Source organism: Schistocerca americana, chromosome X (assembly GCF_021461395.2).
Source record: "Schistocerca americana isolate TAMUIC-IGC-003095 chromosome X, iqSchAmer2.1, whole genome shotgun sequence".
NCBI lineage: Eukaryota > Metazoa > Arthropoda > Insecta > Orthoptera > Acrididae > Schistocerca > Schistocerca americana.
Genome location: NC_060130.1, coordinates 103261416 through 103287500, shown reverse-complemented (window position 1 = coordinate 103287500; position 26085 = coordinate 103261416). Strand labels below are relative to the sequence as shown.

The window sequence follows — 26085 nt, the reverse complement described above, 5'->3', positions numbered from 1 at the left end:
GGAATGTTCCACAGACCACTGCTGAAAGCAGGCGTACACCACCGATGCACTGCGCCCAACAAGTGCAGCAATACATCGATACGTCCATCCAGCTTCCCGCAGGCCCACAATGAGACACTGTTCAAATGTCTGAAACTGATCAGTTGGAGTACATACTCGTCGTTGGGGCATGGTTGCATCCTAGAATGAATGTTGCTAACACTGTTTACCTCTAAACTCAGCGCAATTACTGCCTGCAAAGTCAAAACAGAGTGTGCACAGATTGGTCTCCTGAGTGCTATCTGATCGCCGATGACTGTGACAAATAAATCGCTAACACTTCAGTACGCACATGTTATACACTAGTGCCATTAAACACGATCCTTGATTCTGATGCATTTTTTCCGGCAGTGTAGGTGTCCGGATACTTTTGATCAGATTTTGTATACAGCTTTTCCAACCAGGGACTTAATCACCCTCCAACTGACCTCAGCAATGAATCAAGTCCCTCGGCACTCTGTGTCTTCTCGGCACGTTAGATGCGGGCCTACCTGGTCGTTGATTTTATTCATCCTTAGTATTGTAATAGAATGTTGCTGAGATATTCGCTACCGATGAGGAGCTGTACATGTGCTTCCAGGTAGGACTGTTAATATTTTTAAAAACATCGGTATTTCGAGATATCGGTATTTAAAAGAATAACATTATCGGCATTGAGATATCAAATAAAGATACCGATATATCAACGGAAAAATATCGACCAACCGATCTATAAACATATCGGATTCACATTGTAAATACACTGCCGGTTTTAGAGCTTTATATTTAAGTATTGGTTCATTGTTAGATATTCTGTACATCAACAAGCTATCAGACTGGCAATCTCCCTTAAAGCAAGAATTCAAAAGAAAACGCTTGGTAATTGCATGCAAGTGTCCGCAGCTCGTGGTCGTGCGGTAGCGTTCTCGCTTCCCACGCCCGGGTTCCCGGGTTCGATTCCCGGCGGCGTCAGGGATTTTCTCTGCCTCGTGATGACTGGATGTTGTGTGATGTCCTTAGGTTAGTTAGGTTTAAGTAGTTCTAAGTTCTAGGGGACTGATGGCCATAGATGTTAAGTCCCGTAGTGCTCAGAGCCATTTGAACCATTTTTTTGCATGCAAGTAGCACAATAAAAGGTGCCCGATGGGCCCATTGTTCGGTTTCGTCACATACCGGATTTGTCCGGAACACTTCATGTCGACTTCTCAGTTTTTTCGTTTCTGCCAACGCCAGCGAACTAGCAGCTGTAGTGTCAAAATTACGTGATGAAGCTAGACGTTGCAGTTTCTGTTGGTAGCTCCAAGCGACGATTACGTCAGCATTTCCCCTCAGACGTCTCCGCGTTTTTTTATAGCAGGTGGTGTGCTATTTCTTGACATCGGAAATCTTATTGTTCCATTCACACCGCAGCCCCCCCGCCGCTCCCAGTCCAATCAGACCACTTGTTTAGTGCCACGCATACTTGCTTCACATAATCAAAGAGGACTGAATGTCACGAAAGCTCTAAAAATAATAAGGTTCCTTCACACAGTGAAAGTAAAATTACGTTCTACTACAATTTCAAAAGAACAACTTCAAATATTTACCGAAATTTTTGAAAAAGAATACAGTATAAAATAAAAAATCGGCAATCGATATTGCCGTTTTGATATCGATATATATAGGGAAGAAGTATTATCGATATACAACGTGAAAAAAAATTCGCGCACTCGAACTTCGCAGCGCGATTCCTCACATACTGGCAGTACAAAAGTTTCTCTCACAAAATTTCGTCCTGCGCATATTTCGGGCAATAAATGGACGTTAAGGATAGGCAGTCCGGCGGCACTGTAATCACAAGTTTGGTAACTACCTCTGCCAGAAGAAAAACAGTGCTGTGCAGTTTGTGCACTGGATAGTGTTTTTGGTTGGCATGCAGGAGGTCGAGGGTTCGATACTAAGTCGAGGCGTGTTTGTCTTTGTTTGCTAAAAGTAGTCTGCGTGGTTCGCTATATAGCGTCTTAATCGTCATACAGCGATTACCGTGGGCCTTCTACAAAACATTTGGAGTTACATATTACTAACACAGAAATGGAAGTACAATCGTTTTTACTGGTCGGCTTTTAAAGAAGTCTTTAGCACGTCGTGGACGCAAACTGTTTCGCACCACTGCTTCTACTAGATTCCAAACCTGTTTTCTGTGTACCCTCCCCCCAGTGGTCCCATCGAAATTATTTGCTAAGTAAGTCGCTAGGCCTACTGGTGACGAAGGCCGTAACGGATTGTAATGGACCCGAACGTGACAAGAATAATTGTCGGTATTAATCGATGGGACCACTGGGGAAGGATTACACACAAAACAAGTTTGGAATCTAGTAGACGCAGTTGTGCGAAACAATTCGCGTCCACCACATGCAAAAGATTTCTTTAAAAGCTGACCAACGAAAACGATTGTATTTCCGTTTCCGTGTTCGTAATACGTAACTGTAGATGTTTTGTAGAAGACCCACAGTAATCGCTACACCGTACCTCACAGACTACCTTTAGCAGAAAAAAATTCCACATCCCACAATCGAACCGTCGTCCTCCTACACGTTAACTGAAAACGCTATCCTCTGCACCAATTGCATAGCACTACTGCTATCGATTATCGATATTTTATGACAGACCTAGTTGCAGGCAGTGTTTGGTGTGTGACATGCGAACGTGTCGCAGGCTCGCAGAACGTGCACTGGCTCGGCTCGGAGGCGCTGATGCGCTACCGCAAGCTGAACAAGGGCAGCGGCGATGACAACGACGTGCAGGAGGTGCGCAGGATGCGCGGGGGCGTGCTGCTGCACATGGAGGACGCCATCGCTGACGTGCTCGACGACAACGACTTCGTCATCGTCGGTACGTCAACCTGCGCCGCGCTCTCACGCGCACGCGCCCACTTTACCGGCAATGTCCACACACCACTTGTTCTCTTTCAGTGATGAGGTCGGACCTGCGGAGTGCATCCATCATTCCAGACAACCTGAAGCACATACTGGAGCCCGTGTATCCTTCAAATTCTCACTATATTATATCGTCGTAAATGATATCCGACATCTCTCGCCAATGTATGTTTTTACCCTGTCCGTTTAATTTTTTCATCTAAATCCACACGATTACTCTGCAATTCGTATTTAAGTGCCTAGCAGAGGGTTCATCGAACCACGTTCGAGCTACTTCTCTACCGTACAACTCTCGAACAGCGTGCGTGAAAAACGAACACCTTCCCGTGCGACCTATAATTTCTCCTATTTTATCTCGATCATCATTTCTACCTATGTAGGAGGGCGCCAATAAAACATTTTCACACTCTGAGGAGAAAGTTGGTGATTGAAATTTCATCAGAAGGTCCTGACCCAGCGGAAAACGCTGTTGTTCTAATGACTGCCACTCCAATTCGTGTATCGTATCGGTGGCACTTTCTCCCCTATTTCACGATAATGCAAAACGAGCTGCCCTTCTCTGAACTTTCCCCGATATACTCTGTCAGTCCTATCTGATGCGGATCTCACACCGCACAGCAATACGCCAGAACAGGGCGGACAAGAGTTGTGTAAGCAGTCTATTTAGTAGACCTGTTACATTTTCTAAGTGTTTGCCAATAAATAGCAGTCTTTCGTTTGCATTCCCCACAACATTATCTATGTGATCGTTCCAGTTTAAGTTATTCGCAATTGTAATCCCCAAGCATTTAGTAGAGTTTACAGCCTTTACATTTGTGTGATTTATCGTGTAACCGAAATTTAGCAGATTCCTTTTAGTATCACACTTTTCGTTATTTAGAGTCAATTGCCACTTTTTGGACCATACAGATATCTTGTTTAAATCATTTTGCATTTCGTCTTTACAAGACGGCAAATAACAGCATCATCTGCAAACAGTCTAAAAGGGCTGCTCGGATTGTCCCTAAACCGTTTATGTAGATCAGGAAAAACAGAGGGCCCATAACAGTTCCTTGCGGAATGCCAGATATTACTTGTGTTTTACTCCACGACTATCCGTCAGTTACTACGAACTGTGACATTTCTGACTGGAAATCAAGAATCCAATAAAAAAATCAGACGATACTCCGTAGGCACGCAATTTGATTAGAAGTCGCTTGCGACGAACGATGTCAAAATCCTTCTGGAAATCTAAAAATGTGGAATAAATTTGACGTCCCCTGTCGATAGCGCTCATTACTTCGTGAGAATAAAGAGCTAGTTCGGTTTCACAAGAAGGATATTTTCTCAATCCGTGTCAGCTGTTTGTTAATGAATCGTTTTCTTCGAGGTAATTGATAATTCTCGAGCGCAGTTTATGATCCAAAATCGTACTACAAATCGACGTTAGCGATATGGGTCTGTAACTCAACTTTTCAGTTGTTGGGTATTGCTGTGACTTTTGAGCTGCTTCGCTACATCGAGGTTATCTGCTTCCTAAATTACTCATGTTAGCAGTTGCTCTTGATTCGATTTCTGTAATATTTACTTCGTTTTCTTTTGTGAAGGAATTTCGGAAAACCGTGTTTAGTAACTCTGCTTTAGTGACACTGTCATCAATAACATCACCACTGTTATCGTGCAGTGAAGATATTGATTGCGTCTTGCCGTTTTAACGTTTATTTCATTCCCCCTGTGAGGGGTCGGCTGATAGTTGCTATACGACTACTGTACAACCTTACAAAGTAACCACACAGGGCAAAAACGTTGCCGCCTCGGGGAGACATCACACTAATACTACACAACACCGTCTCTGGACTTGATAAACGGCCTCAAAGGTAGTCTACAAGTTTCTTTATTAATAATTAGATCACATAGAACTACCAAATTCCGAGAATGTTGATTTCTGCGTTTCATCCTCTGTTTCACATTATCCCAGATACGCTGATCAGCCAAAACATTATGACCTCCTTTTTAACATCGTGTTGTTCCACTTTTCAGTCATAGTACAACAGAGATTCCGCTTGTCATGGATTCTACAAGTTCGTGCCAGGATTCCAGAAGTATGAGGCACCAGTTGTCTAGGCACAGGCCAAGCAATTCCCGAAAATTACGAGATACTGGTTTACGGGCACGTAGCTGGCGCCCGATATGTGTCCCAGTAGGCACAGATCAGGCACATTTTCTGGCCAACACATCAATGTGAGTTCACTATAAAGCCCCTAAAACCACCGTAGCGCGATTCTGACCCTGCAATCCTGCCCGAAGATGTCATAGTCGACTGGGGAGACTTCAAGCACGAAGAGACGCAGGTGATCCGCAATAATGTTCACGTAGTTCACTGCATTCAAGATGCCTTCGATTACCACCACAGATCCAGTGGAAGACCAACTCAATGTACCCTGTAGCATTATTCTGCCCTCACGGGCCTGCATGTTTTGTACAGCCTGGACGATGGCGTGTAAGGACCCAAACATCAATCTGTTATAGCAAGAAATGCGATTCGTTAGACAAGAGACACGTTTCTATTGATCCACGGTGAAAACTCAAGATTTTGTGCCCACTGCAATCATAACTGGCGATGTTGGGTCAACACAAGAACAAGTGGTCGTTCGCGCTCCATTTCAACAATGGCCTTTGAAAGGCGTGCTCCGAAACACAGCACTGTACTCTGTCGTCAGATCTGCCACAGATCGCTGCCTATCCTAGATTATTCAGTGGGGGATCCTTCGACGTCTACGTTTTGTGATGAGACGTGGTCGTCCAATACCATACGGCCTACTCGTTATTTCACCATCCTCCAACCATTTTCCGTAGGTGCTCACGACAGTAGTTTGTCAGCAGGTGACCAGATTCGCCGCTTCAAAGATTCTCGTTTCCAGCTGCATGGCTTTAACAATGTGCTCGTTTTCAAAACCGCTTATATCAGATTTCCGCCCCTATCTTCGCTATAATTACTGCCCATTCGTATCTCTTCCGCTTACATTCCTTCCTTACTGCGTCATGTACCCGCAACGCCAACAGGAGACATCCAACCTCGAGAAAGGGCAGGGGTCATAATGGTTTGGATCATCAGTGAATTTACTGTGGGATTAAGACAGAGTGATTACTAGGCGTGCCAGTGTAGGTGCGATATGATGGCGGCGTATCTGCCAACGCAGGAACGATTGCGTGCAGCCAGGAACGAATGGGTGCAGCCATGCAAACACGACTCTTGTCAACTTGGAAGACAGGAGGTCCACAGCACAGTCTTCGTGAAGGTGTGGCAGGAAGGACAATACTTGCCCAACGACAATGTCGAAATAAACATCCTGGCTCACTCGAGGTAAACTGAATGACTGGCCTCAAATCGTGATACGAAAAACTGCCTCAAAGCATCAGCTCGGGCCTGAAGCACAATCTTCAAACGCAGCGAACTGAACGCCTTATTGGGTCATCGGTGCGTTCGACGCCTTGCATCATTTGAGAGAAGCCAAATGAGCGATTCGTCGTACCACACTACATGTCTACATTCAGCTGTTTTCCAAATGTTGACTGGCACGCGAAGGCGTGTATTCTTGTGTGTTGTCGGTTGTGAGTGATGGCGTTTTGCTAAGTACCCAACTAAAAATATGCATTGAATACAGTTCCCTTCGTAATGGCCCCTCGGAATCTGCCTGAGATGGACTCGCGTTCACTGACGGCAGCAAGGCCTGTCGAGTTTGAAACAGATTATTATTACAAGACTGAAACTCTCTGTTAGGACCTTTCTAGAGCCACTGTTTTTATTCAGTGGCACATTGTTACGAGTTGCGCACCATTCCTTGCGTACACATTGGACAATCTGTGCTGATACACCAACACATCGGACAACTTCAATCGTGGCGTGGTTATGGACACGTTCAAACAAGAGAGCTCCTTCCTGAAATTCTTCCCCATCTTCACGTCGACCCATCTTACTGCACTGATTTCAAACAACCGACTGGCTCACACACCTCACTTCATTGCTGTGGCTTACGTCAGCGGTGGAGGATCACATGACCGCCTACTACCAGTTCCACTTGATATACGGCGCTCCAAAGCGACCAATGAGCTCCTTTCTTTGAAGAGGGTTGACTATTATAAGGGAAGATCAAATTGTTTTCGTTTCAGTGCGTTGTTACTGCGTAATATATGCAACGTAGCGTGAGTCCAATGCGGGAATATAAGCACCGACATGTAAGCAAGTATTAGTGTGGCGTTCGTGTCTTTCCGACGTGCGTGCCGTAAATGCGGTAGGTGAACTACTGTGACGTAATTGTCGAATGAGTCCAAACAGGTTGACAAGCTGTTATTCTTTTCTCGGTTGCCGAATGACAAATACCGGTAGACATCTGTCGGAGAATGAAGAATGTGTATGGGGCAGCATGTGTGCGAGAATCACCGTTGTGAAATTGTGCGCCAAGGGGTGCTGCTACCTCACGATAACGCACATCCCCATATCGCAAATGTCGTAACGCAGAAGATCCGCCCAACTCGAACACCCACCATATAGCCCTGATCCCTCCCCATGCGATTTTCACCGCTTTGGTCCCTTAAAAATGCCTCGAAGGACAGACGACTCCTGCCGGACGAGGATGTGCAGCAGGCAGTTATGGACTTCTTCACGCAGCAGGACACGGTGTTTTACCAAATCGATATCTTCAACCTAGTGTGATTGCCGCAATGCTCACAACGATTTTGCCTGAGTGACATACCGATGCTGGACTGTACAGCCTTCGGAAGGATACTTTTTGATAACCCCTTACATTTCGTCCGGTGACGTTGTATACAAAACGGAACGACAACGGAATGAATTAAAGCAGATAGCGACACGAGAATAATGAAATTATTTTTTCAAAAAACTGTGATTATTATATGATAACAGTTTTTGGTGTAACGACGCTGATATGGAGGTTGCTTGTCGGTGATATGACAGTAGAGATTTTGTTGTTATTCCTGTTGATGGTGGTAACGATGCTGCTGCGGGTGATGCTGTACTGCACGAGGCTTCATTGACCGTAGATTACCGGTTCCCTTCGGTTGTTTCTGGACGAAACGGGGACGGAAAATAAAATCTGGCTGCTGATATGTGGAGAGAAAGAGATGGGTGTTGTAGGAAATGTGTGTGTACGAGTATTTGTATGAAAGTGGTCATTGGATCAAGTTTGGAGTGAGTGTGGACGACGATGCTTATTACTGTGCTTAACTAAAATGTCAAATAGGAAATTGATGAAGTAGAGTATCATGTACAGTGAATGCAAAATGTACTTGTTATACAAATGCCTTACTTTTATATTAAGATAGAAGGTGAAGTGGCCAAATGATGTTAATTTCATGTAGACTGTGAAAAGTATGTTTGTCAAGGAGGACAGAGTTGGAGAAGTGAATAGGTGATGGACAGAGGGAATAATTTGGTTGGAGAGAAGTATCAACTACGGTATAGTATAAGGGGCATTCAGAAAGTTCCGTTCGAAGGCCGTACAGTTCAGAATCGGTATGCTAATCGGGCAAAATCGCCGTGAGCGTTGAGGCAATCATCCCAGCGCCGCACCAGGTTGAAAATACCCGTTTGGTAAGACACCGTGAAGTCCTGGCTGAATAAGTCCGTAACTGCCTGCTGCACATCCTCGTTCGACCCTTCGAGGCTTTTCTTGAGGGATCTAAGGCGTGATAATCTCATGGGGAGAGATAAGGACCTCGAGTGTCTCTCACTTGAGTTGACACAACTTCAGCATTACGAAACTTGCTATATTGGTATGTGCGTTATCATGAAGCACCAGCACCCGCAGTCGCGGTTTTCCCGGGCACTTCGCCTTATCGTGCTTATATACCTGCATAGGAGTCGCGCTAGGTTGTATATACAATGCAGCAACGGCTTCAAACGGAAACTTCTTGATCACCCCATATATATTATGGTTTCCTTGGGGTATTTGTTTCTGTAGGCGTTTACATATTGTTATGTGGTATGAAGTATAGTCCTTAATGGGTACCCATACATATCCTTGCTGTATGTGCAGGTTTTTTCAACCCTTGTGATTTAGCATTCCTTCTCTCAGGAGGGTAATAACTGAGAGCGTAGAAAGTTATACCAGTATTTAACTGTATACCTCACCTGTTTGCAGGAAAAGCTCTATCTGCTATCCTCCAGCAAAAGATAATACAATGGTGACCGGATTTCCAGGCACACATTCTACTTGGTATGCGTATATTAAGCCTTGTAGCTTGGGCTCGCAGTCATATGACACAAGCTTAAGCGGTCGAAGCACAAGAGTACCTTGTAAGTCATCTCCGTGCACTTCAGACCACAGACACATGTATCTAACGGATCTGATAATATTCTGTCGCTAGTTGCGTTCTGAAAAACCAGAGATTCGTGATGTTGTCTCCATACTCGTATACATCCATCCCCTCGATACAATTTGAAACGAGACTCGTCCGACCAGGCAACATGTTTCCAGTCATTAACAGTCCAATGTCGGTGTTGACAGGCCCAGGCGAGGCGTAAAGCTTTGTGTTGTGCAGTCATCGAGGGTACCCGAGTGGGCCTTCGGCCCCGAAAGCCCATATCGATGATGTTTCGTTGAACGGTTCGCACGCTGACATTTGTTGATGGCCCAGCATTGAAATCTGAGTAATTTGCGGAAGGGTTGCACTTCTTTCACGTTGAACGATTCACTTCATTCGTCGTTGGTCCCATTCTTGCAGGAGCTTTTTCCGGCCCAGCGATGTCGGAGATTTGATGTTTTACAGGATTCGTGATATTCACGGTACACTCGTGAAATGGTCGCACGGGAAAATTCCCACTTCATCGCTACCTCGAAGATGCTGTGTCCCATCCACGTGCACCAACTATAACACCACGTCCAAACTCACTCAAATCTTGATAATCTGCCTTTGTAGCAGCAATAACCGCTGTAGCAACTGTGCCAGAGGCTAGTTGTCTTATATAGGTGTCGCCGACCGCAACGCCGTATTCTTCCTGTTTGCATACCTCTGTATTTGAATACGAATGCCTATACCAGTTTTTTTGGCGCTTCAGTGTAGAAAGCATAGGGACAAACGATTCAAGAGCAAAATCATAGCAGTATGTTGAAAATGTAACTTTCATAAAATTCGATCACACAATGTATCATCAACTTCTCCTTCTGAAATTAAGAAAATTATACATTCTCTCAAAAATAAAAGCTCGTCTGGTTATGATGGTGTTTTCAATAGAATATTAAAAATTTGTTCCCATGTAAGAAGCCCAGTCTTATCTGAAACACGTAATGCATTACTAACCCAAGGCTGAAATATGTCATTGTTAAACCCCTCTTTAAGAAAAGCGATAAGAGAGATGTCAATAACTACCGACCTGTTTCACAACTGACATCATTCTCCAAATTTTTTGAGAGTATGATGTATTCTAGAATAGTATCTCACTTTAGCAACAATAGTATCTTTAGATAATCACAGTTTGGGTTTCACAAGTGTTTCTCTTCTGATAATGCCATTTACACGTTCACTGACCAGATTTTACAGGCATTAAATAGGAAAATAGCGCCGTTTGGTATTTTGTGCTACCTTTCTAAGGGATCTGACCGTGGGAATCACAGTATTCTCTTAGATAAATTAATGTGTTATGGGATTGATGATATATCCAACCAACAGATAGCGTCATATCTAATCAAAAGAATGCAGAGAATTGTACCAAGTAATTCAAGCAATATAGTCCAGAGACCTAATTCTGACTGGGGGGAAATCGTGTATGGGGTTCCCCAAGGTCCAATCATAGGTCCACTACTGTTCCTCGTACGAGGGTAATCCCAAAAGTAAAGTTTCCTATTTTTTTATAAGTACATAGACATGTTTATTTCTACAATGGTTTGCATCAGTTTACAGCTTGAACATTTAACTATTTTTCGACATAATCACCATTTCTGTCGATGCACACATCGCTCGGCAAACTGTTGCTCTCCTGCAACAGTTTCAGTGGTATAGAATCACCCACGCACCCTATAGTCTTGGTTCCCTAGGTTAAAAGAACATTTGTCCTGAAAGCAATTCAGCTCCGGCGACGAGGTGAAAGAAGAGGTTCATAACTTTCTGAACAGCATGGTGGCGGGCTGGTGTGACATGGGCACACAAAAACTGCCACAGCGTCTACAAAAATGCATAGACAGAAATGGTGATTATGTTGAAAAATAGCTAAATGTTCAAGCTCTAGACTGATGTAAACCATTGTAGAAATAAACAGGTCTATGTTCTTATAAAAAAATAGGAGACCTTACTTTTGGGATTACCCTCGTATATTTAAACGGTCTTCCGCCCAGTATACAACAAACAGAACTAGTCCATTTTACAGATGATATATAGTATTGTGATCAGTCCGAGCATATGTACAGAAACAGAAGAAATGATAAATAAATTTCTTAGAGGTATCATTGACTGGTTTTCTGCAAATGGTCTCATTCTACATTCTAAAAAGGCACAACATATTCATTTCTGCACATGTAGAGGTACTACACCAATGATAAGGGTAACACATGGTGACGAAATAATAAATTTTGTGCAAACTTCAAAATTCTCAAGAGTCCATATTGATGAGAATTTAAACTGGGGAACAAACACAGTTTGGAACTACTAAGACAACTTAGTTCATCCACATTTGCGCTCAGAATCATTGCAAATCTTGGAGAGAGACAAATCAATATGTTGACATACTTTACATATATCCATTCAGCAATGTCATATGCAATAATGTTCTGGAGTAACTGATCTTTAAGAAAGTAAGTCTTCATTGTGTGAATACGTGCTGTAAGAATAATATGTGGTACTCACCCACGATCATCTTGTAGACATCTATTTAAGGAATTGGGTATTCTTATTATTGTTCACAGTACATTTTTTACCTCATGAAGTTCGTTGTAAATAATCTACTACAGTTCAAAAGAAACAGTGAGGTAATAATTACAATACCTGAAGGAAAAATGACATCAATTACTCCACATTAAGGGTGTCTTTAGCACAAAAAGGGTTGCACATTGCTGCAACAAAAAGTTTTGATCACTTACCCACTGATCTAAAATGTCTGACAAACAGCAAAGTGCAATTTTAATACAAACTGCTCTGTAGAATAATTTCTATTACTGTAATGTATAAAATGTAGTGAGTAGGAATTACTAATTCACATCTGCATATCTTTTTATTTTTATAAAATAAATAAATCAATAAACTGTAGAAATGTTCAGTATGTAATTGTATGCTCCTAATAATTTCTAATGTGGATGTAAACTGACCCGTTCCACATCATTACAATAGTAGTGGGACAAAGTATGTGCCACCCCACTTTCAATTGTTGTCAAATTTATTCAAAATGGTGGCGATGATGTCATCCAAGATGGCAGCATGTAGACTTGGCAACAGCACATGACCTCATCCAAGATGGCGGCTTTTGGCGGGAAAATAGGTCAATTGGGCTACGTCCACTAAGCTAACCCTCCAGACAAACAGCGGCAAATTTGAATTTCGGCAGGAAAGTAGGCCAATTGGGCTACCTCCACTAACATAACCCCCCCGAAAAACTGGGGGGAAAATAGCTCAATTGGGCTATGTCCACTAACCTAAGCCTCCAGAAGAAATTGGCGCCAAATTCCAATTCCAACAAGATAATGCATGCAAAACTTTACTTTTCTGTATTATTATTCATTATCATTTATTATAATTCATTATAATTTATTGTCATTTATTATTATTTATTATTGTTACTTATTATTGTTATTTATTATTATTATCCTACCTCCATGAGAAAATTAACGCCAAATTCAAATTCCAGCACGATTATGGCTGCAAAACCGTACTTCAATTTATTATTATTATTCACTATCATTCATCATTTATTATAATTTATTATTAATATTGGCCTAGTTCCACTAGAACATTGCGCCAAATTCAAATTCTAACATGATAATGTCTCGAAAACTGTACTTCCATTTATTGATTCAAAATGGTTCAAATCGCTCTGAGCACTATGGGACTTGAGGCCATCAGTCCCCTACAACTTGGAACTACTTAGACCTAACTAACCTAAGGACATCACACACATCCATGCCCGAGACAGGATTCGAACCTGCGACCGTAGCGGTCGCGAGGTTAAAGACTGCAGCACCTCAAACCGCTCGGCCACACCAGCCGGCACTTCTATTTATTATGACCATTTATTATTTATTCAAGATGTCCCATTTTGGTGAGAAGAAAGCCATTTTTGTTACATCCATAACAAAAAATCTGTAACATGTTCATATTCCAACACAATAATGTATCACACGTACGAAATAGCCCACATCCTACGAACTTTCGCGCTCATTTATCCTTTCACTGCTAAGCTATGAAAATCGTATAAAATAATAAAGTGCACTTATAGTAACCTAATTCACATTCTTTGATTTTGTGTGGGAAAAAAGGGCTTATGTTCTTATTACAAGCAGTACGGTCATCACTTGTACTCCAACAAAATCAGTACACATCTTCGAGATCCCAGTGCAGTCGCCACAGCGTCCAGGCTACAATTGAATTAGTTGAAATCGTCGCCGCACCTGGCCCCGTGTCCCAGGCGCCACGGTCGCCGAGCGAGCGGCCGCATAGCCCAGGTAAGGGAGCGGCCGCCTCGCCCTACATCATGGCCAGTCCAGCTCTCTCGTCAACATGTTTTTGTGGACAGGGGAGTCTGTCCCCACCGACCAGTTGGCGCCAAAGCTGTTCGCTGGACACGTTCAAACCTGTATCTGCCGACCGTTCACCGTCCACCACGTACTTTGTGTGACCGAGAACGCCGTGCTACACTTTTGGTGTCAAAGTTTGCTCGACAGTGGAATCCGCCATGACTGTATAACAGCACGTTTGGTCACCACGAGAAAACTCACTAAGTTAATTGACTCTCTCTTGCGCGCACGTTCTAACCAGACACTCGCCGCGCCGCCGCCCCGCTCACGTCCGACCACTTACGTCACACACCCACAATCGCCCCCTCCATACACGCGACGGACATAGCCTTCCGTAAATATGCTAACTCCCACATTGCTCATCTAACTTATCAATTACCTAAGTACCTAATTCCATTTCAATTTTAATCATATTAAATAATTCAATTTACAATTTCATGTACATATGCAAAGGTGTTTAACTACCTACTTTCAACTACCTTTCGAGGACCAACCCGCCACCTCTTTGTAGGAAACCTCGCCGAGTTTGAATTCCGCCTGTCACTTGCGCTTTCGCTACAAACCTATGAAAATTGTGCGTAAAGAAAGGGCACTTATACTAACCTCATCCACCCGACTGCCACTTCCTCCTAGGGTCAGGCGCCAAGTGTGAAATCTGCCAGTAAACAAAGATCACTTGCGTCTTCGCTACCAATGTAAGAAAATTGCTGAAAACTAAGTCTACCACCACCACCACTTCCTAGTGGGCGGTTGGTAAAACGACTCAGCCCGCACTAGGCTGATGGAAGGAGGAAGGAGTGTACTTTATTTATTTTGGAGCAATTTATTTAGTGACGGAGTATATGTATCACAGAACACACGCTCTCACATGCCCCCACAGCATACAGATCTGCAAACTACTCCTACATAACTCATGTATAACGCTCTACACACACGCTTGCTAATTGAAAACCGTCAAAAAAGTCACTGCACAGCCTACAGACATGTGAAGCACACTTAAATAATCTCAAAACATTCACGCCCATAGAACTGAACAACTCCTAATTCCTCTAAATAGTAGTAAATCGTCCAAAAACTCACTGCACAACCTACAGACATGTGAAGCACACCTAAATAACTCATAACATTCACGCCCATACAACTGAACAACTCTTAATTTCTCTAAATAATAACCCATCAAAAATACCCTGCTCCCTAATCGTCAACTTTTCAAACTCATACACCTGTCTTTATTTAAACAACTAGAGATAGACAGCACCACCACCCTCTGTATTCGCCACTCAGTCCACGGTCCAGCTGACTTAGTACACAGGTTTTGATATGTAAGGCTGACCTAAGGCAGGTTCTGAACTCCAGTAGTGCACTACACTTGGCAACACAACCACACCCACCAAGATATTCATTCCAATCCAAGCCTGTAACTCCTCTGCAGATAAATTTGTCCAGTTATTTGTTGGCTCACTCACAGCCTGATCAGATTGCCGTTTTTGCGCAAAAACCGCTCAGACTGCGCTGTGATGCTCGGGGAGGTAAGGAAGGACTGCACTCTATTTATTTCGAGCCGTTTTATTTAGTCATGGAGTATATTTGTCACAAAACACCCGCACTGATCTGACTGTGGTCACCTGACACAGGCCACAAACACGTAAACAACTCCTAATTTCACCACACAATAGCAAATTGCTCTTAAGTAATGCAGTACACAATATCCGCAGACGAGGTCTTCACTCTTAAACTCTCCAAATAACGCACAGCACAGTGCACAGACATGCTCGCAAAATAGTGCAACAGACGCGCCCAAACACCCTCACTCAATACCCTGCCCCCCAGGTGCCAAACCGACCAAAAGTCTCTGCCCTGCCTACCCCAAACATGACCTCCTCACAGTCGCATTCGCGCCTAACACCGGAGAAATTGATATCGCCTATGCGCCTTAGATTACGCTCCAAGGCAGGCAGCGCGTGCGTGCGGTCGGCGGGAGCGTGGGTTCCACAGCCTCCATCCAAGTTCAGCTTCCGAGCTCTCATGACAGCCGAGCAGAAAGGACGCTCTCCTCTGACACATGTGAAAGCTGCTTTGTTCTTCGCATGTATACCCCCAGCGTCTCAGGTCTGGACCTGCCTTTACGTGTATTGTCAGAATAGCCCATAGCTCGTTTAGACGCACAATTAACGTCGCCGCGAAAACACTTACTACTAGCCTGTAACCGACATGGTGACGGAAAACCAACCACTCCGATCTGCGCTGCAGGGGCGTGTAATGATTAACAGCACTCTATTTATTTTTTCAAACAATTTATTTCACCATACAGTATATCTATCACACTACCACAAAACACCCACCGAGATGTGTCCTGGGCCATGTTGCACAACTTACAGACACGCTCCCAACTTATAATTTCAGTACACACAATAACAAACTGCTACTAAATAATTCTTCACACTGATGTGTAGATACACTCACTACTCGCAAACTTTCCAAATAACGCATAGCAGAGTCTGCAGATCCGCTAGCAAAATTACTCAGCAGACGTGTGCAAGTACCCCTCACCGCTCCCTGTTCACAAGATCGTGAAGTCACGCATCCTTCTGATTACAGACCGCCCACAGCCCCTGCTCGGCTTCCGCAAGCGTGAGCTGGAGCGGTCGACGCGCTCGTCAGTTGTCAAAGCACACACAGACGTCCGTCCAGGACCGCGATCCGTCACAACCCCGAGCCGCGACCACCAAACGTGGGTGAAAGTCAAATTTATATCAACGTAGCATAATTCTAAAGCGCAGCCTCCATACACTAGACACATCATAGCAGCAGCACATGTCTTTACCTCATATGACACACTGTGCATTGCTCCTGACACGACATTACAGGGCCCTTTAACTAAACATAACTACACATCCCAGCTCTCACCTCGACGCGTGACCAACCATCTAAAACCTTTATTATTCTTACTTTACAACATTTTTTTTTAATAAGACATAATTTACTCCTCCCACCGCTCCTAACATCAGACCCGTCCCACCATCAACATACGCAAATGTCCTCAACCCTATCTTGACGCTCATATATCACCCCTCACACCATCAATCAGTTTACCATTCTCATCCCCTCTTTTCGAATTACAAAGGTAGCCTCTATCTAAACACCGGCCGGCCGCGGTGGTCTAGCGGTTCTAGGCGCGCAGTCCGGAACCGCGCGACTGCTACGGTCGCAGGTTCGAATCCTGCCTCGGGCATGGATGTGTGTGATGTCCTTAGATTAGTTAGGTTTAAGTAGTTCTAAGTTCTAGGGGACTGATGACCACAGTAGTTAAGTCTCATAGTGCTCAGAGCCATTTGAACCATTTATCTAAACACCAATCAACTCATCCTTCTCGCTCTTTCAGCAGTAAAATTAATTTTACCCACACCCAGAAATACCAAACGCAATTAAAGAGTCAAACTTTTATACACACCGTCAAGCAGATACCACACTCACACCAATATTCAAAGCCTGGTCCATATTTACCACCTCCAACTTGAATTAAATATTATTACCATTGCCCCAACATTCTGCCAGCGCTCGATTTGGACCTATTTTTCCGCTCTTAACTCTTGTCACTAGCGATCCAATATCACTATCTATTGACTGCATTAATTTCCACATAAACGAAAAATCTAGCCCAGTTATTTATGTCATCAAGCTGCACCCTCTCACGATAGCATACAAACTCATCTTCTCTAGTCATTATACAACTTTTATCAGCGACACGCCTCAGTCGCTATCCCCGATAATTAACACCCGACCAGCGTGCGTAAGGCCTGTGAAGACGTCGCCGACGCGGGTTTGTGTACTGTAATCAACGTCACATTTCATTGAACAACAAGGAAAGACGCGAATTCGCTCGTCCTCGATGTTCTAATGTCTCACTCCTTCCATCCTGCATTACACATCATCCATTCAACACACACATTCATTCGCGCCGCCGTTTAAAGACTCCTATATCGGAACACATAGCATCATTCAACAACTATCACTTGCTCTTATCTAATAACTCATCCATCAGGTCTGGGGGCAAGGTCACCCCTTTCTTTCTTTCTTTCTTTCAGCAGGAGAGAGCTATTTTTTACAGTGGTAGCTAAATTGCGCCATCAACTTAACATCACCAATCGCGATACCGAGCGAGGTGGCGCAGTGGTTAGCACACTGGACTCGCATTCGGGAGGACGACGGTTCAATCCCGTCTCCGGCCATCCTGATTTAGGTTTTCCGTGATTTCCCTAAATCGTTTCAGGCAAATGCCGGGATGGTTCCTTTGAAAGGGCACGGCCGATTTCCTTCCCAATCCTTCCTTAACCCGAGCTTGCGCTCCGTCTCTAATGACCTCGTTGTCGACGGGACGTTAAACACTACCCACCACCACCACCACCAATCGCGAAACATATCTTCAAATACGTAAACACTCTTACTCAATTACACAGCGTTCCTGCTGAGGACATGACCTTCAATATCACAGTTCTTAATCCAATAACCACCAAAACAAGTACTAAATGTTCAAACTAATCCCATTGCACCTTACAAAGCGAGCGTCCGAGCGCCGGTGGTGGCATGTCAAAGGCACATATCTGTCCATCTAAACAGCCGTCCACTCAGCCCCAGGACCAGCATGCTGAAGTGGGTTCTCTGTATACCTGCTCTCCAGCTATTGTCTAACGACATACAGTACACAAATGGATTCCTGAACAGCGCAGATCTCTAACCTCCACTCGATCTCCAACTCGACATGTAAACAGTGCATCCCCCAGCCAGCGAACCCGACATCATTCACGCTGTGCTGACAATTTCCACTCACAAATCTTAAACACTCGCATGTATAAAACCATATTCACTCCTGCCAAAACTCACTTAACAATAAAAAAGCATTCTCCCTTTCTAAGCATAGATGAGTATGCATTTAGAGCAAATAGACAAACATAATTCCAAGCAGAAGTCATACATATGATTGTTGTTGTTGTTGTGGTCTTCAGTCCTGAGACTGGTTTGATGCAGCTCTCCATGCTACTCTATCCTGTGCAAGCTTTTTCATCTCCCAGTACCTACTGCAACCTACATCCTTCTGAATCTGCTTAGTGTATTCATCTCTTGGTCTCCCTCTACGATTTTTACCCTCCACGCTGCCCTCCAATACTAAATTGGTGATCCCTTGATGCCTCAGAACATGTCCTACCAACCGATCCCTTCTTCTGGTCAAATTGTGCCACAAACTTCTCTCCTCCCCAATCCTATTCAATACCTCCTCATTAGTTATGTGATCTATCCATCTAATCTTCAGCATTCTTCTGTAGCACCACATTTCGAAAGCTTCTATTCTCTTCTTGTCCAAACTATTTATCGTCCATGTTTCACTTCCATACATGGCTACACTCCATACGAATACTTTCAGAAATGACTTCCTGACACTTAAATCAATACTGGATGTTAACAGATTTCTCTTCTTCAGAAACGCTTTCCTTGCCATTGCCAGCCTACATTTTATATCCTCTCTACTTCGACCATCATCAGTTATTTTGCTCCCCAAATAGCAAAACTCCTTTACTACTTTAAGTGCCTCATTTCCTAATCTAATTCCCTCAGCATCACCCGACTTAATTAGACTACATTCCATTATCCTTGTTTTGCTTTTGTTGATGTTCATCTTATATCCTCCTTTCAAGACACTGTCCATTCCATTCAACTGCTCTTCCAAGTCCTTTGCTGTCTCTGACAGAATTACAATGTCATCGGCGAACCTCAAAGTTTTTATTTCTTCTCCATGAATTTTAATACCTACCCCGAATTTTTCTTTTGTTTCCTTTACTGCTTGCTCAATATACAGATTGAACAACATCGGGGAGAGGCTACAACCCTGTCTTACTCCCTTCCCAACCACTGCTTCCCTTTCATGTCCCTCGACTCTTATAACTGCCATCTGGTTTCTGTACAAATTGTAAATAGCCTTTCGCTCCCTGTATTTTACCCCTGCCACCATTAGAATTTGAAAGAGAGTATTCCAGTCAACATTGTCAAAAGCTTTCTCTAAGTCTACAAATGCTAGAAACGTAGGTTTGCCTTTCCTTAATCTTTCTTCTAAGATAAGTCGTAAGGTCAGTATTGCCTCACGTGTTCCAGTGTTTCTACGGAATCCAAACTGATCTTCCCCGAGGTTGGCTTCTACTAGTTTTTCCATTCGTCTGTAAAGAATTCGTGTTAGTATTTTGCAGCTGTGACTTATTAAGCTGATAGTTCGGTAATTTTCACATCTGTCAACACCTGCTTTCTTTGGGATTGGAATTATTATATTCTTCTTGAAGTCTGAGGGTATTTCGCCTGTTTCATACATCTTGCTCACCAGATGGTAGAGTTTTGTCAGGACTGGCTCTCCCACGGCCGTCAGTAGTTCCAATGGAATATTGTCTACTCCGGGGGCCTTGTTTCGACTCAGGTCTTTCAGTGCTCTGTCAAACTCTTCACGCAGTATCGTATCTCCCATTTCATCTTCATCTACATCCTCTTCCATTTCCATAATATTGTCCTCAAGTACATCGCCCTTGTATAGACCCTCTATATACTCCTTCCACCTTTCTGCTTTCCCTTCTTTGCTTAGAACTGGGTTTCCATCTGAGCTCTTGATATTCATACAAGTCGTTCTCTTATCTCCAAAGGTCTCTTTAATTTTCCTGTAGGCGGTATCTATCTTACCCCTAGTGAGATAGGCCTCTACATCCTTACATTTGTCCTCTAGCCATCCCTGCTTAGCCATTTTGCACTTCCTGTCGATCTCATTTTTGAGACGTTTGTATTCCTTTTTGCCTGTTTCACTTACTGCATTTTTATATTTTCTCCTTTCATCAATTAAATTCAATATCTCTTCTGTTACCCAAGGATTTCTACTAGCCCTCGTCTTTTTACCACATTAAAAAGAAAAAAAATGACCTCAATGTAGGTTATCCGACATTTATTTACATTTCCTAATGATACAGTCGTAGATGAGTCATGTTATCCACTCACTCATTCCTTCAACACACGCTTTCTCAGAACTTGTTCTACTTATATCCCACCCGCACTGTTATAATAATTTTGTACAAGCATTTACGCCCCCACATACAACCCAGCTCGATAGAACATAATAATTCCCTTTTCTACAGGTAGTCATATTCGATGAACAATTAAACGTGCTAAATTACTCATACATGTAGTCAAATAAGCAAACACGTTTACCGACATACACACCCCTCTCACTGAGAATAGGGTATTTAATATAATATACATAAACACATACCAATGATAACAATATTCAGGTCCAGACCTGAGACGCTGGCGGTATACATGCGAGGAACAAAGCAGCTTTCACATGTGTCAGAGGAGAGCGTCCTTTCTGCTCGGCTGTCATGAGAGCTCGGAAGCTGAACTTGGATGGAGGCTGTGGAACCCACGCTCCCGCCGACCGCACGCACGCGCTGCCTGCCTTGGAGCGTAATCTAAGGCGCATAGGTGATATCAATTTCTCCGGTGTTAGGCGCGAATGCGACTGTGAGGTCATGTTTGGGGCAGGCAGGGCAGAGACTTTTGGTCGGTTTGGCACCTGGGGGGCAGGGTATTGAGTGAGGGTGTTTGGGCGCGTCTGTTGCACTATTTTGCGAGCATGTCTGTGCACTGTGCTGTGCGTTATTTGGAGAGTTTAAGAGTGAAGACCTCGTCTGCGGATATTGTGTACTGCATTACTTAAGAGCAATTTGCTATTGTGTGGTGAAATTAGGAGTTGTTTACGTGTTTGTGGCCTGTGTCAGGTGACCACAGTCAGATCAGTGCGGGTGTTTTGTGACAAATATACTCCATGACTAAATAAAACGGCTCGAAATAAATAGAGTGCAGTCCTTCCTTACCTCCCCGAGCAGCACAGCGCAGCCTGAGCGGTTTTTGCGCAAAAACGGCAGTCTGATCAGGCTGTGAGTGAGCCAACAAATAACTGGACAAATTTATCTGTAGAGGAGTTACAGGCTTGGATTGGAATGAATATCTTGGTGGGTGTGGTTGTGTTGCCAAGTGTAGTGCACTACTGGAGTTCAGAACCTGCCTTAGGTCAGCCTTACATATCAAAACCTGTGTACTAAGTCAGCTGGACCGTGGACTGAGTGGCGAATACAGAGGGTGGTGGTGCTGTCTATCTCTAGTTGCTTAAATAAAGACAGATGTGTGAGTTTGAAAAGTTGACGATTAGGGAGCAGGGTATTTTTGATGGGTTATTATTTAGAGAAATTAAGAGTTGTTCAGTTGTACGGGCGTGAATGTTATGAGTTATTTAGGTGTGCTTCACATGTCTGTAGGTTGTGCAGTGACTTTTTGGACGATTTACTATTATTTAGAGGAATTAGGAGTTGTTCAGTTCTATGGGCGTGAATGTTTTGAGATTATTTAAGTGTGCTTCACATGTCTGTAGGCTGTGCAGTGACTTTTTTGACGGTTTTCAATTAGCAAGCGTGTGTGTAGAGCGTTATACTTGAGTTATGTAGGAGTAGTTTGCAGATCTGTATGCTGTGGGGGCATGTGAGAGCATGTGTTCTGTGATACATATACTCCGTCACTAAATAAATTGCTCCAAAATAAATAAAGTACACTCCTTCCTCCTTCCATCAGCCTAGTGCGGGCTGAGTCGTTTTACCAACCGCCCACTAGGAAGTGGTGGCGGTGGTAGACTTAGTTTTCAGCAATTTTCTTACATTGGTAGCGAAGACGCAAGTGATCTTTGTTTACTGGCAGATTTCACACTTGGCGCCTGACCCTAGGAGGAAGTGGCAGTCTGGTGGATGAGGTTAGTATAAGTGCCCTTTCTTTACGCACAATTTTCATAGGTTTGTAGCGAAAGCGCAAGTGACAGGCAGAATTCAAACTCGGCGAGGTTTCCTACAAAGAGGTGGCGAGTTGGTCCTCGAAAGGTAGTTGAAAGTAGGTAGTTAAACACCTTTGCATATGTACATGAAATTGTAAATTGAATTATTTAATATGATTAAAATTGAAATGGAAGTAGGTACTTAGGTAATTGATAAGTTAGTTGAGCAATGTGGGAGTTAGCATATTTACGGAAGGCTATGTCCGTCGCGTGTATGGAGGGGGCGATTGTGGGTGTGTGACGTAAGCGGTCGGACGTGAGCGGGGCGGCGGCGCGGCGAGTGTCCGGTTAGAACGTGCGCGCAAGAGACAGTCAATTAACTTAGTGAGTGTTCTCGTGGTGACCAAACGTGCTGTTATACAGTCATGGCGGATTCCACTGTCGAGCAAACTTTGACACCAAAAGTGTAGCACGGCGTTCTGGTCACACAAAGTACGTGGTGGACGGTGAACGGTCGGCAGCGACAGGTTTGAACGTGTCCAGCGAACAGCTTTGGCGCCAACTGGTCGGTGGGGACAGACTCCCCTGTCCACAAGAACATGTTGACGAGAGAGCTGGACTGGCCATGACGTAGGGCGAGGCGGCCGCTCCCTTACCTGGGCTATGCGGCCGCTCGCTCGGCGATCGTGGCGCCTGGGACACGGGGCCAGGTGCGGCGACGATTTCAACTAATTCAGTTGTAGCCTGGACGCTGTGGCGACTGCACTGGGATCTCGAAGATGTGTACTGATTTTGTTGGAGTACAAGTGATCACCGTACTGCTTGTAATAAGGACATAAGCCCTTTTTTCCCACACAAAATCAAAGAATGTGAATTAGGTTACTATAAGTGCACTTTATTATTTGATGCGATTTTCATGGCTTAGCAGTGAAAGGATAAACGAGCGCGAATGTTCGTAGGATGTGGGCTATTTCGTACGTGTGGTAGTTTATGGTGTTGGAATATGAACTTGTGACAGACTTTTTGTTATGGATGTAACGCAACCGGCCAGAGTGGCCATACGGTTCTAGGCTCTACTGTCTGGAACAGCGCGACTGCTACAGTCGCAGGTTCGAATCCTGCCTCAGGCATGAATGTGTGTGATGTCCTTAGGTTAGTTAGGTTTAAGTAGTTCTAAGTTCTAGGGGACTGATGACCACAGCAGTTAAGTCCCATAGTGCTCAGAGCCATTTGAACCATTTTTGATGTAACGCAAATGGCTTTTTTCCCACCGAAATGGGAGATCTTGAATAAATAATAAATGATAATAATAAATAGAAGTACAGTTTTCGAGACATTATCGTGTTGGAATTTGAATTTGGCGCAATTTTCTAGTGGAGGTAGGGCAATATTAATAATAAATAATAATAAATGACGAATGATAAAGAATAATAATAATAAAGAGAAGCGCAGTTTTGCAGCCATTATCGTGCTGGAATTTGAATTTGGTGTGAATTTTCTCGTGGAGGTGGGCTAATAATAATAAATGATAATAATTGATAATGAATTATATAAATGATAATGTATAATAATGAATACTAATAAAGAAAAGTAAGGTTTTGCATGCTTTATCTTGTTGGAATTTGAATTTGGCGCCAATTTCTTCTGGAGGCTTAGGTTAGTGGGATAGCGCAATTGAGCTATTTTACCGCCAAAATTCAAAATTCCCGCCATTTTTTCGGGGGGTTAGGTTAGTGGAGGCAGCCCAATTGGCCTATTTTCCCGCCAAAATTCAAATTTTCCGCCATTTTTCTGGAGGGTTAGGTTAGTGGACGTAGCCCAATTGAGCTATTTTCCCGCCAAAAGCCGCCATCTTGGATGAGGTCATGCGCTGTTGCCAAGTCTACATGCCGTCATCTTGGATGACGTCATCGCCGCCATCTTGAATAAAATTGGCAACAATGGAAAGTGGGGTGGCACATACTTTGTCCCACTACTTATGTTCTATCTGGCCAAATGACCCTTGTAACATGTAATTAACTAACCAACGAACCATGGATGGAATTATAAGAACAAAATAAAGTAAGCTGTACTCAAACCAGAATCAAACGATGACCAGAGTTTCAATATCACATGTACTTTTATGTTATGGGATCAGTCTAAATACAGCACATTGTGGACAATAAAACCGAGGACGTACCGAGGGCTTGACGAGTAGTTTAGGAATTAACTGGGAGAGGTACATGGCCTCTCCTACTCTTCATGATCAAATCTTCTGCCTACACAGCAAGCTCATCTTAAACACTGGACTTCTTGTTGCAACTTAGCTCCAGTATTGTACAGTGTTTCAACTCTCCAAAACGAAATAAGCTAAAAGTGTCTACAGAAAGAAACCAGAAAAAATTGAAATAAAAGATTTTCTTTTTCAGTAATTATACTGTGTAACAGTTTCTAAATAATAAAGTCAGTGGCTACTCTTAAATGTCAAAATATATTTAAAAAAAACACTAAAATTTCACATGTATCTGGCCACATCGCTCCTCAAGAGTACACAGAACAAGAATTAGGTTGTACTTATTTTCTTAATTTGGAAGTTGCTGGACATTACAGTAAGACAAACAACTAATTGTGAGAGTATAACATTATTTGAATTACATATCCTTGATAATACTGAAGCGATAGAATTGCATTTTTAAAAGTTTAAAACGGATGACATGGAACGCTATACTTCTCAATTTAAACATTAATTTGCATCCATGAAAACTATATTTAGTACTGCTTCACCTAAATCATCTGTACATTGTAGTGAGGTTGACTAGCAAACTAGTGCACTGAATAGAATTTTGCTGTTCCTCTCCTCAGTTCAGATGCTCGCCCATTGTTTACTGGAACTGTGAAACATTCGACTTCTGATTCATCCCGCATAAATCAAAGACTGTCTTGCTTAAGAAAGCTTCCTTCATTAGTGTGGAGTTTCGATACTTTGCTGATCTCAGCTATGCTGTAACGGTTTTTCCAGTGACGCTCTCAGCTTTTTATATTTCGTAGCTATGTTTTTCTTCACGTGTATACGTATTGTGGCGATCCCAGAACGCCCACCAACACAATTTTAACTTGCTTTGTTGTGCTTTTTAATTCAGTCTAATAACTCATTTTCAAAAAATATTAATGTGTGTTTTTAAACCTTACATTAATGCAAATGATTTTCCTTCAGTTGACATGGATTTTAGCGCTTTTCTATAGTCAAGGAAAAGAAAGACAGAAAAAACGCCAAATGATTATGGAAAAAGTCACACTTCCGGTTCCCAGCTAAATCAATCGTTTTCCCACTAAATGGTACTAAAAAGAAGCCAGAGTTAGCTCTAAGAAAAGCTGATTTGGCAACGCTGGTGTTTCAAGATCTCAAAGGTCGGCGACTGAAGACTCCCGATGCCTACCGGCTGACGTCTAGAGTGAGGCGTGACAGTGGAAGAAGCAAGCATAAAAAGTTGAAAAGATTCACCCTTCCAACCATGTAAACAAACTTATGCTCTTCCATCGCTCATTTGCTGCTTTGTTCAAGCAATAACTATATGTCTGGTATTTTGTTGTTATTCATTTGTTTTCCATTTAC

At 43.2% G+C, this 26085-nt stretch overlaps 1 protein-coding gene across 1 annotated transcript in view; it reads left to right on the top strand.

Moving 5' to 3' along the window:
- The window catches only part of LOC124555556 (histidine ammonia-lyase-like), a 244837-nt gene that overhangs the window by 59209 nt on the left and 159543 nt on the right, over positions 1–26085 (top strand). The window contains exons 2-3 of the mRNA XM_047129513.1: positions 2713–2889; positions 2970–3036. Of these exons, the coding sequence (XP_046985469.1) occupies positions 2713–2889; positions 2970–3036 (244 nt within the window). The remainder of the gene's footprint in view (positions 1–2712; positions 2890–2969; positions 3037–26085) is intronic.